At 28.9% G+C, this 19,378-nt stretch overlaps 1 protein-coding gene across 1 annotated transcript in view; it reads right to left on the minus strand.

The window, feature by feature from the left end:
- toc (toucan) overlaps positions 1-19,378 on the minus strand; it is a 566,336-nt gene that overhangs the window by 306,291 nt on the left and 240,667 nt on the right. Inside the window, exon 3 of the mRNA XM_075368047.1 lies at positions 14,535-14,659. Coding sequence (XP_075224162.1) covers positions 14,535-14,659 — 125 coding nt within the window. The remainder of the gene's footprint in view (positions 1-14,534; positions 14,660-19,378) is intronic.

Below are 19,378 nucleotides of genomic sequence, written 5' to 3' on the forward strand. Positions count from 1 at the left end.
ATAAATAAGTATACAAATACCATGCGTCTTGATAAGAATGATGTATATATAATTTTATGTGTAAAATATTTAATATTCTCACAACCATGAGGTACGAACGCGTCGAGGGTCTAGAGAGTAGAGCCCCCTGGCTAGATGGTCAAGCGTGGAAAGCGAGCCCTGACCAGCTAGTAAAGCGTAAAAACATATTAAATAAATATTAGGAAATGTAAAAAAAAAAATTGTTGACTAATTTTATGCAAAAATTTCTTTTAAAATTACGATAATCTAATGCATACAGGATGGAATGTCATTCATTTAATAAAAAATAACAAATTAATAACAAGAAATGTTTCCATCCTACACAGATAAAATTTGTAGAAATCTACAATTCCTTTTTTCTTTGTAATTTAAGTTAATTGTTTAATAATTAACTAATTTAAGTTTTTACCGAAGTTAACATGATTTGCAGTATTTTAAATAAAACTTCAATTGCACAGAACGAAAAAATTATGCGATATTTAAGAACTTTATCTTGATAGGATGAAAAACATTACTGTTAAGTAGACATTATTTTTCCATTCAACTCATTACAATTATTACTTTTTCCAAGTATATTTTTACATTAACAATAAAACTGGGTTTTTTGACAATTTTTTATGTATTTATGCAATTTTTAACATAGATTTTTATTAATACAGTATTAAAATCTACCACCTTTAACACTGCCAGTCACATATGCTATCATCCAACACCGACTTTTAAGTAAAATTGAAGAAATACCTAGTTTTTTGTGGTTTTATTTATGGTAGCTTTTAATACATACAGGAATTTATTCAAATTTTAAATTCTAGTTACATTTTAATTATTTGCATAAGTTCAATACCAGCTTAAAAAATCTAAGCAGTAAGGAAAAAAGATAGATGTATCTTAAAATACTTTTAACAAACCAATATAAATGTTAATAAAAAATTTAAGTACCTAAAAAAAAGAGAAAAAAGTAGAAATAAAAATATTTTTTTGTAATTTATGATCGTAATTTCAATGAATTTTATAGTAAGAGTTGAGTAAACTCTGACATGTCATAGATCCATTTCGTATGGTTTACTGCAGTGCTAAATGATTTACATAATCAAATTTGTATAAATTACTTACAAAAAAATAAATAAAATAAAATAAAATAAAAAAATTACTACTACTTTTAACAGCACATAATTTCGCTGCGCCATAAAGAACATCTAAATGATCGAATAATAAATTAATGACTTAAAAAAATAATAACAACACAGACTTTAAAAAATTGCATTAAAAATTAAAAAATAATGCTTCTAATTTTTTTTTTGTATTTAGACTTAATGAAAGACTTAACTAAAAACGAAACACTTAATCATTCTTAAATTATTGTGTAAAATAAAACTGAAATTAAAAACAAAGACGTGGTAGTATTAAGTTTTACCTTTTTATTCCATTTGTTTTTGTTTTTTTAATTTACATTATTTTTTTATTTGTATTTTTTCTCAAAATAAAAAGGTTATTTTTTACTTAATATATTAATGGATAGGACTACAAAAAAAAAATTCGCCGCTCATTTGAAAAAGCTGTTCGAAAAAATTCCAAAAAGGCAACCCGTGGCTTGAAAAATATAAAAAAATCAAACGTTGAGAAACGATATAGTTTTACCATAGTAAATATGAACTACCAGTTAGATAGAGCTAGTAGTTATTAGTTAAGCAGTTAGAACTTGAGTTCAGGGTATCTGTAATGAGGAAATCATCATCATAAATTTCATTAATAATCGTCATGTGAACAATGTCAAAAAGTAGTGGAGAAAGAACTAAACATTGGTACAGTTATTTAAAAGGAAATATGTGTTGCATTAATTATGTTTATAAGAAACAGAAAAAAAATTATTCATATTAATAAATAGAATAAGGAAAAAATAATACAGTTATATACGAACATTCTTTTTTAAATTCAATTTTATTAATATTTTGAATGTGTGAAGTTATTTTTTTTTATTTTGCTCTCAATAAAAAAAATATATATATATATATCGCCTTTACTTTAAAAATTAAAATAATTTTTATTTCGGTTTCAGTTACAGCGCATGTCGGGAGGGGTCATCGTCAAATAGGTGAAATGTAACCTTGACTTGTATTGGTTGCGAATAATTCACTCTTTTGCAGCCAGCTGCTGCTTAGCACCCATTAAACTAAAACTTATAAGTATTTCTTATCTTTTTTTCGTTGCCGTTGAAAATAAATGAACGAGCTGAGCAAAGAATCTGCGTTAAAGTTTGTCAGAAACTTCGTTATACGCGAGTAGAGATAATAAGGAAGTTTCAAACAGCTTTTGGTAATCAAGCTATGGGTATTACACAAATTAAACAGTGGTATCGCCGTTTCCAAGATAGCTGTATGTCTATCGAAAGTGCCAAACGTTTTGGCCGACCTTTCACCCGAAAAAAAATCGAGTAAATTCGACAGATTGAATGTGATAAATGATCGACGAATAACAATTACATAGCTTGAAGATGAAGTAGGAATTTCATTTGGCTCAGTATAATCGAAGATATCGGGATGTGGTGCGTAGCAGAACAAATTGTACCAAAACTAAACTGAACAAAAGGAAAACCTATTCTAATTTGCGCAAAATATGTTGGAATGTGTTGATAGTAATCCTGATTTAAAAAATAAAAATAAAAACCAGAGATTAAAGATGGGACAATGTCTATGCCTATGAAACATAGGCACTATCATTCCATTGAAAACTCTGCGTCAAAAGAAAACCAGGCGATCATAAAGTAATTTCGAGTGTTTTATTGTCAAAGCATGGTTCATTACGGGTATGCTCCTCGAGGACAAACTATTAATAAACAGTACTACATATCTGTACTTCATCAGCTAAAAAATGCTGTTCAACGCAAAAGACCACACAGCTTTGGAAAAATTTGGAGTGGAAAATTCATCACGGCAATGTTCCCGCCCAAGCATTACAATTTTTTCCTAAGTTTAAAATTTCGCTTAAGGAAAGAAACTTCAAGACAGAGAAAAAAAACAAAAGAAATGCGGCAAGAGGACGTATTGTGTTCAATAAAAATTACTTTAAAAATTGGTTTCAATAATGAAATCATCGCTGGGATAAGTGTGTTACATTAGAAGTAGGCTTCTTTGAAGGGGCCAAGTCATTGAACTCAATAGGTTAATTATTTTTATATTTATGAGGCAAGGTCGGATATTTTTTTACCATATATCATATATTTTTAAATATATATATATATTTAAAAATAATCCATCGAATTAAGAACTGCCTTTTTTGAAATCGTTTAAAAATAAATTAATGCCAAGTAATTATTTTTATTAACAGACCTAAATGATGAATATGAACATGTACATTGCGCGGATTACCACTTTGAGACATTGACCGACTCATATTACCAGACGCTGTAAAGAAGTAAAATACTATAGAAAAAACACTATCACAAGTGTATGAGTATTAAAATCACCAAAATAATAAAACTTTATTGTTTATATATTTCAACATATATTTCTGTAATATATATTTCAACAAAATATTTACCGCATTCTAAAGAGTGATCTTCATACTTTCCTGTAATGACAGTATTAATAAGCTAGAATAATAATAATAAACATGCACAGGAAAATTTTCTAAGAAGCTATCATTAGATAATTTCCACGAACGAGGAAATTTATTACAGTCCTGAACAACGTATTATTATAATTATATATAACGAAACAATAAAGCGTTTCTTCCTACTAAATCATAAGGGAGTTACCGATAGCATACTTATAAATACATCAAATGTATTCATGCAATGTCATTCATTACAATCATGTAAGCATTACGGTAACCTAAATATAAAATATGAAGTCATAAATTCGTGAAACTGATCCATGTTTCTCAGTTATAAAATACACTCAACGTTTGTGTGTATGTATTTTTCTCATTAATTCTAAAAGCCACAGTCTGATGTAAAATGAATTTTGCCAATTTAACTAACTTTTATTTATTTAATTTCAAGATACGTAGTAATTTCCATTTTTAGAGCTTAAAGTGTAAACAGGACAATTTAAACCAAAAGCGAGCCGCAATTAATTATTTATTTTAGAAATAATAGTATTCTGAAGTACTACGTAAATCACGCTCCGTTAGAATTAACTATATTTTCTTCTGGCTTAAAATTTAGAAAATACACTAAATATTTTCACGGTTTCACATTTATCATTAACGGGCAATTAGTAAGTTTTTCGATATCAGTGATTTAATAAATTATTTTTTATACATGTAGCTCGTATGTTATTTTTGTCATTACATAATTCTTCTCTATTTTGATCAATAGTTTGGAATAATGAATATGAACTTGTGCCTGGAGGGACCCCAGTTAATCTAACTTCAACTAAATAATATAACCAAAGTACAGTATAATGAATAAACGTATACAAAAAAAGAAAAAAATATTTTAAGAAAAGGAATAAGATTACAGGATTTTTTTAGTATTTTATTTCGAGTATAAGTTATTTACGAGAAATTATAAATGAATAGCGACGAAAATAAAGTATATTTAGCTGCTAAGACAGCATTTTATTGAAATAGAGTGTAAGCTAACGGGCTATAACAAAAAAAAACCATTACAGAACATAGCGTGCATATAAGTTTTTATAACAGCATCAGCAAATTTAAAAAAAGGATCGAAAAACGAATGTTCAGCGTCAAAAATATAATTTCTTCCAATCAATAATTTCAAGCAAATGAAAGTAAACTTTATATTTGATCAGCTACCATCAAGTAAAGTGTCATAAATAGACCTAACTTTAACTGTAGTAAGCGTAAGCTATTTCTTAGTTAATGAAGATTTAAGTAGAACTCCTCAAACATAGGAGCTTAATGAATTAAAATAACTTTTAGTCTGTTTTATTTAATTATAAATTATAATAAAAATATATCATAACGCAGAAAATTCCTCACCTCTGGATTTGGATGAAGTTCAAAAGTTAAATAATTGAAAAATAATAAAGCTTCTGGGAAAAGTTCAATTACAGCAGAAATGTGGAAGAAGAACAACATAAATCCAAAGAATCCCTAGTCAAATTTTTTTGCGAAATATGGAATAACGAAAAAATTCCCAAAGATTGAAAGACTGCTCTCATCCACCCACATCATAGAAAGGAATCCAAAACAGACACAAATAACTAAAGGGGAATTTAGCTTTTGTTTAGTTTCATAAAAAAAAATCTATCTAAACCTCTTCTTAATCGTGCCGAATCTCAACTTGATGAATATCAGGGTGGATTTAGGAAAAATAGATCTTGCCCAGAGCAAACCTTTTATCTCAAAAATATTATTGGATATTGTAAATGTCAAAATAGAACATATCTTCTATTGAATTTTAAAAAGCATACGATTTGGTAGATAGAACATCTCTTTTTTCAACATTAACAGAATTAGGTTTAATAACAAAACCGCAAACTTAATCAAAGCAACTTTAACTCTGAAATAAATTTTCTGGAATTATTTGATTCTTTTCCCATCGAAACCAGCGTAAGACAAGGAGATGAACTTTCTCCATTACTTTTTAACTGTGCTCTTGAAAAAGTAGTTAAGATTGGAACAACAATTTAGACAAAAGTAGTGGAATTAGACTGGAGACTGAAGGACTAAAAATTAACTGTTTAGTTTTCGCTGATTATATGACATTATTAGCTAAAAACTGGAAAGTAGCTAACACAAAATTGAAGAACTAAGAAAACAAATTAATAAATGAGACTAAAAATCGCATTTGAGAAAACGATAATGACAAAACCTTCCCGAAATTACTTAGTAGAATTAATAAAAAAATAGAGAAAATGGACGGAGAATGGATCAGTTGGTATTCTTTAGATAAAAAAGCATTAACTTCCAGCTAACGAAAAATACGTATAACAAACAGTCTTTATCATGAAACTCAAATTTTTGACACTATAAAATTGTGATAAAGACGGAAGAACTATATGCGGCAGAAATCCTAAAACTGTGCAACAAAGGTTTACTAGAAAATCTAGAAAAAAAGAAAGGAAAATTATAAGAAAAATTATGTCTTAAATTTCAAAATAATTAGGTAAAATTAATTCCAAATAACACAAACCTTATACTAAAATTTAAAAACTGTCAGATACGATATGGAAAGACAAATTACATTTTATTCCCATTTATTTAATACGAATAACTATATAAATTTTCAATTTGTCCCAAATTAAAAAAAAAAAAATCTAACGTGTTCCAAGGTGAACTATTCCGAGAAAGAAAAACATATATATACTACAAAAGATTACTATAGGTAAAAAAAGCAATGAAAATATAATATCTGCAACTTTTAAATTTCATGAAGTAAATGTATACTTCCAATGGTACACACATCCCGAATGTTCTGCGAGTTAGGTTGGAAGTTCACGGGAATTCTTAAAGGGACTTTTTTACTTTAAAAAAAATATACTTATAAATGATCAGTTCACCTCATCGACGTGTGTGTATGGAATAGTTCCGGCGAATGAAAAATGTTAGTCTGACCGAGATTCGAAATGGGATCTTCCGGATGAAAAAGCGAAATTTTCCTAACCCGCTGAAGCGATCGGCATTGGTTTGTTTTACTAGTTATAGTTTGTGTGATTTTGTGGTGTGGTAGGAGCGATTTTATGTACGGACTTGTCAGCCAAGTAAACTTTGATCTGACAAATTACAAATTAAGCATCTCAACCTCATTACACAACTATTGAATGTTTTTAGGTGCTTATCAGGTAAAATCGGGAATATCAACCAATGCAAATAATAAATATATTATATTTTACATAAAAAATATTAATTGTATATATATATATATATATATATATAATTAATATATTTATCATTTGCATTAATTGATATTCCCGATTTTACCAGATTCTTGGTATAAAGTAGAATTCTGTATTTTTATTCAAAAGTTCGATGAACGTAACAGTACGTTCATAGTCAAATGTATAATTTTCCATCTTACAGAAATTATGTGCAAAACGAGAAAATCCTATAAAATGGAAAGAAATATGGATTATCAAGTAAATAAAAAAAAAAAAAAAAAAAAAAAAAAAAAAAAAAAAAAAAAACAGTTCAGTGTTGTAATCAGAGACGCTACAAAAATAATCATCTATCAAATATAACCTGAGAAAGATAGTATATTACAGAACTGAATTCTGTAATATAAAGTAAAAGAAGTGAAAACTTCGTTTACTAAATAAGTTTGCAGAATTCTTCAGTCAAGTTACCATCTGAATTTCATTAACATGTGTAAGCTGCATTAATTTTATCTTGACAAATAATTTTCTGCTGAAAATTCTTTCCTTGTTATTGAGACCCTATACATATTAATTTAACTTGTAATATATTTTTTTTTTTTTGAATAAAGTATTTTTTGAAACTCATTTATTTAATATTTAATAAATTTTATCATTAAAAAAGTGTTTAATAGATAACACCTATCAAAAGCTATTTGAAGCTATCAAAAGCTGTGGTTGCTTTGGGAATTCTTGAACATTTTGAAATACTTAGTCATTTAAAATATTTACGATTCGTTTAAGGAAAGGAATTATTTTAATATAATAAAAAACAACCATGTAAACATTAAATCAAAACTACTAAATTAATTTAAGTATAATTAACTTAAAAACATTAGCAGAAGCATTCTTTGTAAAATAAATTTAATGAAACGACGCATTGACGAAAAATTACATGAGAATAGAAATGAATGAACTCTGCCCAGCGTGCAGTAAACGCGATGTTGGATGGATGAATACCGTGCACAATCTACCGGTAAGATAATATACTAACAGTTCAGTTTATTACCACAAGATGGCATACAATGCTAAGATATTGATCTTCCATGCATCTACAAAACCAAATCGCATTGTTTTACAGATTGATGCAGTACGAAATTTCCCACCGTTTCGTATTTGCAGTTCTGATATCATAATCAATGTATTATAATAATATTAATAAAATAATAGTAAAACAAAGCTAAAAATTATATTTATCGTATAAAATAATAATACTTCTAAAAATTTATGAAAATTACTTCCATTTATTAAAAAAAAAATAATAATAATAATAAAAAAATAAAAAAAATAAAAAAGGCTATAAACAAAAAAAAGGCTAAAAACTAACTATAAGTAAAACAAATATAAAGTTGTAATACTCATAGACAAATATTTAGGAGCAGCTTTTCAATAAAATATAAAATTCTAGCACACATAAGTTGATATCAATTGGAACAACATTCATAAGCCAAGTCGTATTTGTTATAAAATTATTTTTTTTTTATTTTTTTAGTCAAAAGCTAGTTGCAATGTTTAAAACACCGTTCTAACGTTTCCGAGAAAAAAACTGGTGTGGACACCACATGACCTCCTTGTACGCGTTTTAAATTACATACATTTTTTTTTTTAAATGATAAGTACATAAAATTTTATTTCATTAATAACTTCTGATGTTTTCATTTTTTTTATTGAATTATTATTTATCGTAATTTTTTTTTTACAATCAGAGGTTAATAATTAATAATAAATCAATATATTTAAATAAAAAAAGGAGGTTAAGTCTGATTCGAACGGATATGCCTTCCCCTTGTAAGAACCAAATTTTTCATTAATTAATATTTTATTTGGCTGTAACTCTGGGACCAACAAAAATAAGTACCACTTATGATATATCGTTAAAAAGCTCTCAATGAGGGCTTATTACTGCAGTAAAGAAAAAGTCCAAAATCCAGTTTTGGATTTTGAGCTTTTGGGACACTTTTGGTCCAGTAGATTACAATCAGAAGGGGAGGTGCAAAACTAGATGTTACAACAGTCCAAACTCCAAAATTTCAACATCCTACGGCTAATCGTTTTTGAGTTATGCGAGATACAGACGTCACATCGAAACTAATCAAAATAAATTCAGGGATAGTCAAAATGGATATTTCCGTTGGAATCTGAAAACCGAAATTGTTCGCGATCATAATACTTCCTTTACTTCGTATTAGGAAGTTAAAAAACAGTGATAAGATTAAAACTAATCATAAAAGATTTTTTTAAATTGATTTGACTGTTATTTTCTGCCTTCCTAGCATTTTCACTCAAACATTCGTAGTTTACGCGTTTCAGTGTACCTCCATTCTCAAAACTACTTTTAGCACACTCCCTAGTTTTCAGCCCATTAGTTTCACCACTTTTAGCACATTAGTTTTGAGAATGGAGGTACTCTGAAACACGTAAACTACGAATGTTAAACTGAAAATGCTAGGAAAGGCAGAAAATAATATTCAGATCAATTAAGATAATCCCAGCGGAAATATAAAATATTGTGAAAATATCTATTTAATTTAAAAACTCCCTCCATAAAAATTTTGTAAAATTCAAAACTATACTATTCAAAAGCCCAAAAGATTTACATGCACGACGTTTTTGATTACCCTACAATATTTTTATCTTCATTAATTACATCCCGATTAACATATTTTGCAGATTTTAAGCCCTGCACAATTTTTTTTAAATAAATTTTTACACTAAAAATGTGACATAATTTTATTAAAATAAAGATCCCAAACGTTAAAATTACTACATATACACACACACACATATATATATATATATATATATATATATATATATGTATATATGTGTATAGCAATATTTTTTAAAGTAATAGTCGATAACATTTGTTGGTCTATAACTACTCTGAAATTTTATATCACGGAAAAGGTTCGTTAACTTTGTCGGAACGACCGAAGCAAATGAACTCCCAAGAAAAACTATAATACTCGCTAAGTTGGTTAGGACAAAAAACATTGAAAATATTACCGTGATAGATTTTTTACATTATTTAACAAAGCAGAATTTGACGATATACCACAGAAACAGATTAGTAAATGGTATGTAAAATAGTTGCAATATTTATTTTTTATAAAAAATCACAATTTTGCATACGACGACAGCTATGCGCACAGTGACCTTAACACGTAAATTTTAATTACTTTATAACTGTAGAACTGTTCCCATGCTTTTCTAATTATAAAAAATGTGGAATACACTCTAAAATCGGATAACACATCAAAGATTGATTAACCGTAATTGCCAAAGCGATCGAAGAAGGAAATTGCAGAGAATGTATACATGGAATTTTTCAGTTTTCTGTCTACACAGCATAAAATTTTTACATATATATATATATATATATATATATATATATATCATGACACGTTTCAGGAATGGAAGGCCCGAATCTGTACAAGACTACACCACATCTCACCACCACCACATCTCTGTACATACATATCCACATTTCATTGGACCGTTGGTGGGGGTTGATTATTGTACAGATTGCAATATACATATTTGGAAAAAAATATATATATATATATATTATGATCTCATACAGATTTGAACAACATTCATTGATAATTATCGATCGCCTTGGTAAATTTGAGACTGAAAAGTAAATGGCTCATAAAATCTAACCTTAAACCACCGGAAGCTTTCACCATACTGAATACATATTATAACATGAATAAATCTGAATCCAGTATCAATTAAACAAATTTTCTGCCCTTTCAATTGCCATTTTCAATACCTGTGAATAATTACATAATCAATTGAAAAAAATTATTAAAGTTTAATTTAAAAGAATAAATTGAATAGTAGTGACAGTTGTAATCACTGATTAATTTTTTTTTCTTCATGGAAATACGTATTAGCTGTTAAAAGATGAAAAGAGAACCTCTTTCATCAAACAGTGAACGAATCGAAATGGGCCATTCAGCATTTTAATAGCTTATTAGTATGATTAGATTTAAGATGGACCTACATAAAGTAAAAATTACTATTTTTTCATATGATAGTTCTAACATTTGAAAACTGACAACTATTGAAACCGATATAGTTGTTTCCAAAAAAAAAAAAATATGGCCTAACTTAAAAAATATCAAACTGGGAATTTTAAAAATACAGCAAATTTTTTAAATTCAAAATTTTCTTTCGCTCGATATACGAGTCAAACTGCATACATAGAATTTAATCTAAAACTAAATAAGTTACTTAAATCAAATTGTTTTTTTTCTTTAGCCTTCAATTCGGTTTGATCTAATTAGTATTGCTAAAACGTTATCAAAGAATAATTACTTACAGATAAATCAATAACGATCATAGCATTTAAACAAACAAAAAATTAATTGTATTATAACTTAAGGAACAAATCAACATAAAGACTCATCATAATTTTTCTTTATTAAGTTATAAATTTATTAGTGAAAAAAAATTATAAGTTATTAAGAAATTTACGTAGATGAATCCTTTGTTAAAAACTACGAAGCAAATCAAGGTTTTTATATAATCATATCATAATTCAAGTTAAACTGTCAGAAATTATTCACTCTATAATTATTACGCAATTAAAACCACAATTTATAGAAGTAAACAGAACAATTATACGTAAAATGAAAGTATTTAAATGGCAAGAATAAAAATAAATAATATATATATATATATATAATAAAAATCTATACAGCTCATAAAGTATTAGAATTTTAATTTAAATTATTTGTATAAATAATTATAGTCGTAAATTTTCATCTACCGAGATGTTTCCTATTCAGTTGAGGCAAACATTACTTTGTTGTTTCCAACTACCTGTTTCAGTCTTTCTGTAACCGCAAAATAAACATAAATATACGAAATATCAGATATATTATAAATATTGCTTTCTTGAGAGTAAGGACAGTAACTAAAATTAACTGAAAAATGTATTGATTGTAATAAAACCATATTCTACAATAATTTAATGCATATTAATTCAATTTTTTTAACTATTGTACTATATTCAATCGTGCAATTTGTAATAAACTGTTTATGTTTTAGTTAATAAAAAAAATTTTTTTTTGTTGAAAATTTGCCGATCTCCGTGGACGAGTGGTAGCGGTAGTTACCCTACTCCTCCCGGATGAAAGGCCATAACTTGGGTCCGGGTTCGAATCCCAGTCAGGCATGGCATATTTCATACACTACAAAATTCCATTTTCTTATTCCCAGTTATAAGCTTTTCAAAACTTATGCTGAGTTAATTCATCAAACAAAAAAAAATCATTCAACTTTTATTTAATTCTTGTTCCACTGAAATCATAACTAAAATAAAATAAATCTCAATCTAGTTAGAAAAAAATCCTAAAATTACTGTGGTGTGTTATGATTATGTCTAATACTTGTAAAGAAAAACAAGTTATTCCTAAAATATGTCGAATGTACCTAAATATAAAATTAAAGAGATTTTGCACTTAAATTTAGTTTTGTATTGCTCTAAATAAAAGTCCATTTTAACTATTATTCACTTTCTGTTTACTTTATTTATATAAAATGTTTGCAATAAAATTTCCTAGTAGTTTTATTGATGAGTCTTTCTGATTATTGGCAATTTAACAAAGATGTTACAAGTCGTGTAAAAAAATGCGATTTTCGACTCCCGTTTTTTGCCGGTTTTCTAAAAAAACTACAATTTCTCAGAGAGGATTTCATATGAAACTATCAAATTAGCTTATATTTTTGTGTCCCAAGAATTTCTATACGGTTTCATTTTACTGGAAGAGATGAAATCTGGGCAAAATTTTTCGCCAGCCGCAACTCGTTAACAAAGCATTTCCGGACTATGCTTATACGTATTTTTATTCTTTATTTTTACATACAGAAAGAGCTGCCAAAGTATCTGCATAACGTGGTAAATCACTCTGTATATACAAAATAATTTTTCCGGAACGAAAATATCCCCATTCGCCGTTCGAAATGCAAGTTTCATTAAAGTAGGTTTTTACCCTCCATTCACAATCCATAATAAATAGTATAAAGTAGACTTAAATCGAGAAAATGAGGTAACATAAAATTAGTTACATACTGAAATGGTGGGCTTTTACTTAAATTTTATATGAAATGCAAATATCACATGAAATTAAAAGGCATTCTTTGCAATGTAAAATTTTTTTAATAATTGATAACGCTTATACTTCTAGGAAAAATTACGTCATTCACCTACCTAATTAATGCCTGAAATAAAGAGATTTTTTTACTACATTACTGGTAACTCGAGAAAAGTTTTCCCAATTATATAAAAAATAAATGTTATATTCCAAATTTTATTTTGGAGAATCATTTAGCTCTTACCGAATGCGATTTAAAATAACACATTATCAAAATTATGCAATAAAATATAACTTGGTTTTGATTTAGAATACGGTGTTCAGTAATTAATTGTAGAATTTTCTGTAAAAAACATTTTCAGAATAAAATTTCAAAAGTATTAAGAAGAATAAGGGAAGGGTAGAAAATGATAAAGCTAAGAAAGAGGAAATTATTTCGGCTATAACATAGAAGAAAGAATGAAGCGATAAAATAACATATAAAGTCTCCAATGAAGTATCAAAGAGGAAAAATTTTAAGGAAGGAGAGAGAGAGAATAATTTTTATTGGGATGCTTACAGATATTGGAATGGAAAGAGTTATTTTTAAAAAATAAAGGGCCGAGAAAAATGCATGATTTTAAATTCAAAAATATATCCAAAAACACCAAGAAAGAATAATACAATACTTGAATTATTTTACCTTTATAAAAGTCTTTTAGCTAGATATAAAAATTTGATTTTATCTTGCGTTAAAATGATAAGAAAATATAAAAACAATAACATATTCCATTAAATAACCGATATTTTAAAAGCAGTGCATCAGAATTTTGATAAGTGAAAAAAAAAAAAAATCTATTTTGTAAGATTTACTTACGAATACCTTATTTCTAATCGAACGAAATTCAAATCGAAAATAAAGGCCAACAAATCAAAATATTACCATAAAATTTAATAAAAAGGACGCTGTTTAAAATATAACACGGTCTTTTTATAACTAATGACACAATTAATACAGTTATCAAGTAATATTTGGTCGAAAATCTTTCTTAAGATTCTATAAATATGCTGATAAAATACTCAGATTTATCCAAGATATTTGAGTCTTAAACGAAAAACGGTATAAACTTACACATATACAAACTCACGGATATTTTTGTTTCTATAATTATAAATATTGAGATCACAAAGAATCAAGAAATGACAACAAATCAAATTGAAACGTAAATCTTCTTTTCTTCAATTGATAAATCGAAAGAGAAAGAAGAATCAACAATAATAACTTTCTTTATTGGTTTTATCCTTTGCGAAGTAGATATATATCCTGTTACTTGTAATATTTTCTGTTAGAAATCAAACATAAGGAAAATTTAAATCTTAAACTTAAAACATATAATCTATAGAATAAAATAATTCAATAATTTCTTTGCGTGAAGTAAAATATATATGAGGTCAGAGTTCGTTACCCTTAAAGAAATACTGCAATATAATACATGTTTATAAAAGATATTTCATCATCGAATAATGTACTGTAGTATAAATCCATTATTGTATCATAAAAAATAATAATAATACACAATAGAATATTATTTATTATGATGAAGTTACTTACGGACAGAGTGCGGTGAGGTTTTGCTTAAATCACTTATTGAACTGTTCCTTGAACTGTTACGCGATTTACCACCAGATTGGTGGGTTTGTAATGATGATTCTGAACCCCTAGTACGTGAACGCCTGCTGCAAGAAACATTAAAATACCTTAAAAATATATATATTTTAAATAAAGTAAAATAAAATTTTATTACGTTAAATCTGTCTTTTAAATATATTCATATATATATATTTTTTTGTTTGTCATTATTTTAGTTATGGATAACAAAATTGGTGTGGAAGACTTGTGTGGAGAGTTTAAATAATTTATAATAGAACCATAACGTTATACTATTTCAAAAGAGTAAGTCTTATTTTATACAGTATCATATGCGCAGTCTCACACAGTATCAAGGTTTCTTTACAAGTAAGGTTCAACTAATTTAAGATAATCAAAAAATCTGAAAAAACAAAAATACTTGGAAAAGTTAACTGTAGAACTTTATAATGATAGATCCAAACTCAAATATAATTGTATCATAAATGAAATTGATCAGGATTTATAAAAATAAAACTCTACGGATAGGATAAGTACTTCTGTATAATTAATAATACTTCTAATCAGCTGTTCTACAATATTCCAGAAATCACCTTCAAATCTAGTTAAGCCAGAAGTTATTAAAACTGAATGTTCATGCTACAGATCTACTCCAATGAAGTTCAAATAAATAATGCTACAATATAATGATTGGTGGGTCATTGGTATTAAAGAAGAGGGCTTAGTAGGGCAGGTTTACGTTACGGAAAAGGATACACAGCCTCTAAATTGGTCCACTGGCAGCCTTTGTAGAACACACTAAGGATGCAATGGCTTAGAACATTCAATATTCTGAGAATGAATCTAGATAGTTCCGACTTGTGCTTACATAGATAGAAATACAAAAAAAAGATGGTACGGTAAAAGGAAATGGTATAAAAATATGTAAAGAAAGGAAAAGTAATCTACCCCCGGGAAATCTTCCTTCAATAAGAGACGAATAACCTCAATGAGAGGAAACTTGAAGTTTCCTCACAGCAGTAAGGGAATTCCACTGATCATTCCACTGGAATTCCCTGATCATTCCACGGGTGATCAGGGGTTTTTACAGGATTTTATTAAAAAGGGAATAGCACATTACTGATCACTATTTTATTGTAAATATATATATATATATATATATATATATATATATATATATAAGACAAATGCGTGATGGGAAGATAGTGTAATCTTAAATAAATATAAATGTAACTAAAAATAAAGAACTCTACTAAAGCTGCTGAATTATATTTTAAATTATGAAAGCGTTTAAAACAGTTAACCAAAAACATACCGGAAGGTAAAATTCAATTTAATTTATAAATAATCAATTGACATTGAGGGAAAAGTATAAAAAAAATATAAAATAATAGAACTAATTATTACTAAATGAATGTGGAAATGACAATGATAAATGATTAATTAATAAACGATTGTTATGAGATACTACTGATTAGTATCTCAGTAGTATGAGTACTAGTGTATAATATAAAAAAAATAAATTTCGCAGAATTTTGCAAGATAAATTAAAATTTTTCGTAAATTTCAATTAGTTTTAATATTCGTATTTTTTAATCGGATTTAATATTGCTAACAATAAATAGATACCGCAGATAAAGAAACGTCAACGTTCAGCTTGCAGCATTATAATTAAACAAGCTTCTAATTTCACCCGCTCAAATTTTTTCGACCTTAAATTGAACGTAACTCAAGAAATACTCAATCAATCTTCAACAAATTTTCACATGCACAACTTTAGATACACTACTACAGCATATCTAAATTTCAATGAAATCTATCAAATATTTCTGGAGATTTTCAAGCCACAACAAACTTTTATACATAGGCCTATAAATAAAAAAAATATATAAGGAATCCACAATTTAAGTGAATGGTATTTTCGTACTTCTCACAACTCAAAACGTAAAGAGAATTCATTTTCACCCCCACTCCCTCCATGCGACCGAAAGTAATACCGTACTTTGCTTGGAACAATCAGTAAAAAGAGACTATTGAACAAAATTTACAAAATATCTTAGGCAATCCAAATAAAAGCAGAAGGGGTCACGGGCCAGGCTTTTGCCGATGACTGTCTCCTGTTAGTTCGTGGTAATTCACGACCGCAGCTAGAAGACCGGGCGCAGGCGGCTTTGTCGACCGCGGAGGGTTGGATTTCTGTGCCCAAGACGAATTTAATGCTTCTCAAGGGTGCAGACAAATTATCGTAGAGTCAAAATCAAAACCCCACATTAAGTATAAAGGCTGTGTGATCAGCCGAGTTAGACTTCATAAGTACCTAGGTGTTTTGTTTGATGAGAAGTTGATGTTTAGCAACCACATTAGGCAAGTGTCGGCGGACGCCATCTCTGTAATTCACAAGCTTAGGAGGATTGCTCGGAAGGATTACGGGCTGTCAGGCCGTCATTTGTACATGGTGTACCGAGGTGTCTTCGAAAGTATGGCCTTTTATGCCGAGTCGGTTTGGACGCATCCGTTGCAAAAAGGCAGGGATGCCGAGGTATTTGGGATGCGGTTTCGAGCCAGGCTTGTACCGGAGCGAAACGGTGATGACAATGCACCGGTTCTAAATTTCGTTCAGTTGCCCATCTCCCGCCTGCGGAAGAGGCTGCAGAGCCTTGCGATGGAAACATGGCAGCTGGAATGGAACACCACGACTAGAGGAAGATCCCTGTACAAGTTTATACGGGATCTGGGGGGATGGTATGCCTCTCATTCGTTTTTAAGAACAACGGTGCCCTGGTGCTCTCCAACCACGCTAACTTGAACCAATATTTGTTTCGGTTCCGCTTGGCATCTGATGAGCTGTGCGTCTGCGGGGAGGTCCATTCGAACGAACATATGATGTTCGACTGCCCAGGTCTTGGGGGGGGGGGGGCTGAACTCAGACTACCCTGGAACTTAGAGGTCAAGGGGAAAATTGGCCTCTCATAAGCGACGAGTCAATGTGGCGGGAGCCGCATTGTCGGACCGTGTGTGGCCTTTTTCTTCAACCGATATCAGTAGTTTATTTAAGGGAAAGATTCCTACTTCGCTGCTGTGGGAAGCTACCCGAGAGTTATGGCTGGCCATCAGCCAAGTAAAGCTCCAAGCGCTTTAATGTTGGTGGTGAATAGGTACTTGATGGCATTCAGCGACCTAGGCGTGGCAGCGAATTGAGGTCTTGACAAGATAAATTAAATTTATTGAATGTTATATATATTTTAGTAGTTGACGGGGTGCGCCTACCCATTTTAGAATATATGACAATGAGCGGTGGGACACGGAGCAAGTGGTGTGTGGCACCATGGTTAGTTCGCTCACGCAATTAGGTTAGCTTTAAGAGCTAGTTAGGACACTGGTCGCTAAATTGATTCGAGGCTCAGTAGCCGTTTGTGGCACAGACATTTACTCTTGTGCTTTAGGGCGACCGAATGGGGTGGTGGCGGGAAAAATGCCATGCGAATCAAATCAATCCAAATAAAAGAGTATAAAGTTAGCTTAAAAGTAAAAAACGTAAAACCTGCTGGTTGTCTACTACTCTATTAAATTCCTTTATAAGCTTATAAGGGATTTAACTTATAAAGCTTATAAGGGACTTGTATAAGATAAATCTTATGTTATGAAAGATAGGGAGCGTAAACCATACATTAAGATATAACAAAATTTTTTAAAGAAAATTTAAAGGTTATTATACATATTGGTCCCCATCTTTATTCAACAATGAACTTTCAAGTCACTTTCCCAGGCAATTAATTCATGTTCATTACGGAACTTTTTTTTTATTACCGACTTTTCGAAGGTAAGGTCGCATGGTGGAAGTGGGAGGTAAAAATTAATCTTCTTTACGTGTTGAGGTACGAGAAAGAAAATACCATTCACATAAAATAGGGTTTCCTTATGTATTTTGAAGATTGCTCACTTTTATAAGTGAAAAAAAAGAAGAAATGTTGTAATCAATAGATTTTTAACGTACTCGTTTAAGGAAGAAAATTTAAATATTTAATGAACATTTCTTTACGGTAGAGGTCATTAACTTTAATAGTCCTATAGATATTTGTATAAACATGAGAGAACGTTTTACGACGTATCAAACACACGTTTTTTAATTTCGTTATTTATTTACTTCTTTAAATTATATACTCGTATATATTTGCTAAGTAAATATCAAATACGACAACTCACTATTAAAAAATACTCAAATATGCTTATACTTATCGATCGTGTAACTTATAGAAAATTCATGTTCATAAAATGAAGTAAATAAATGCCATTTTATAAAAAGGAAATAAAATTGTAGTATTGCAGTATTTTAAGAAAAATCAGTGCATTTAAGTTAAAACAGATCAACAATTTATCATTTAATTGTTTTTTCTAAAAATATAATTTTAAAATTGTTTTCCTTCCGATTTCCGTGGCGGATTGGTAGCTTCTCTATCTTTCATCCGGATAGTTATAGGTTCAATGTTTATAAGAATTGGAATTTCTTCAGACTTCAAAAAATTCATCTAACATCAAGAGAACATAATTTACGAATCAGCCTGTTGTTTCTGGAATAAATAACACAGCTAATACTGAAATACTTACACGTATCAACTAATAAGTAATATTTAGTTGACTATTTTATGACTGAAATTTAATTAATTATAATAGAATGTTTAATTATGAATGGTCAATTGGTGGAATGGTCGGAATCCCTGGCTTTAACTCATTTTCCACCGGGTACGATTTCCTATATGGTGTTAATTAAAATTTTAAACATAATTTTTGTATAAAAATAATATTAGTTA

This window comes from Lycorma delicatula, chromosome 6 (genome assembly GCF_047948215.1).
Source record: "Lycorma delicatula isolate Av1 chromosome 6, ASM4794821v1, whole genome shotgun sequence".
Classification (NCBI taxonomy): domain Eukaryota; kingdom Metazoa; phylum Arthropoda; class Insecta; order Hemiptera; family Fulgoridae; genus Lycorma; species Lycorma delicatula.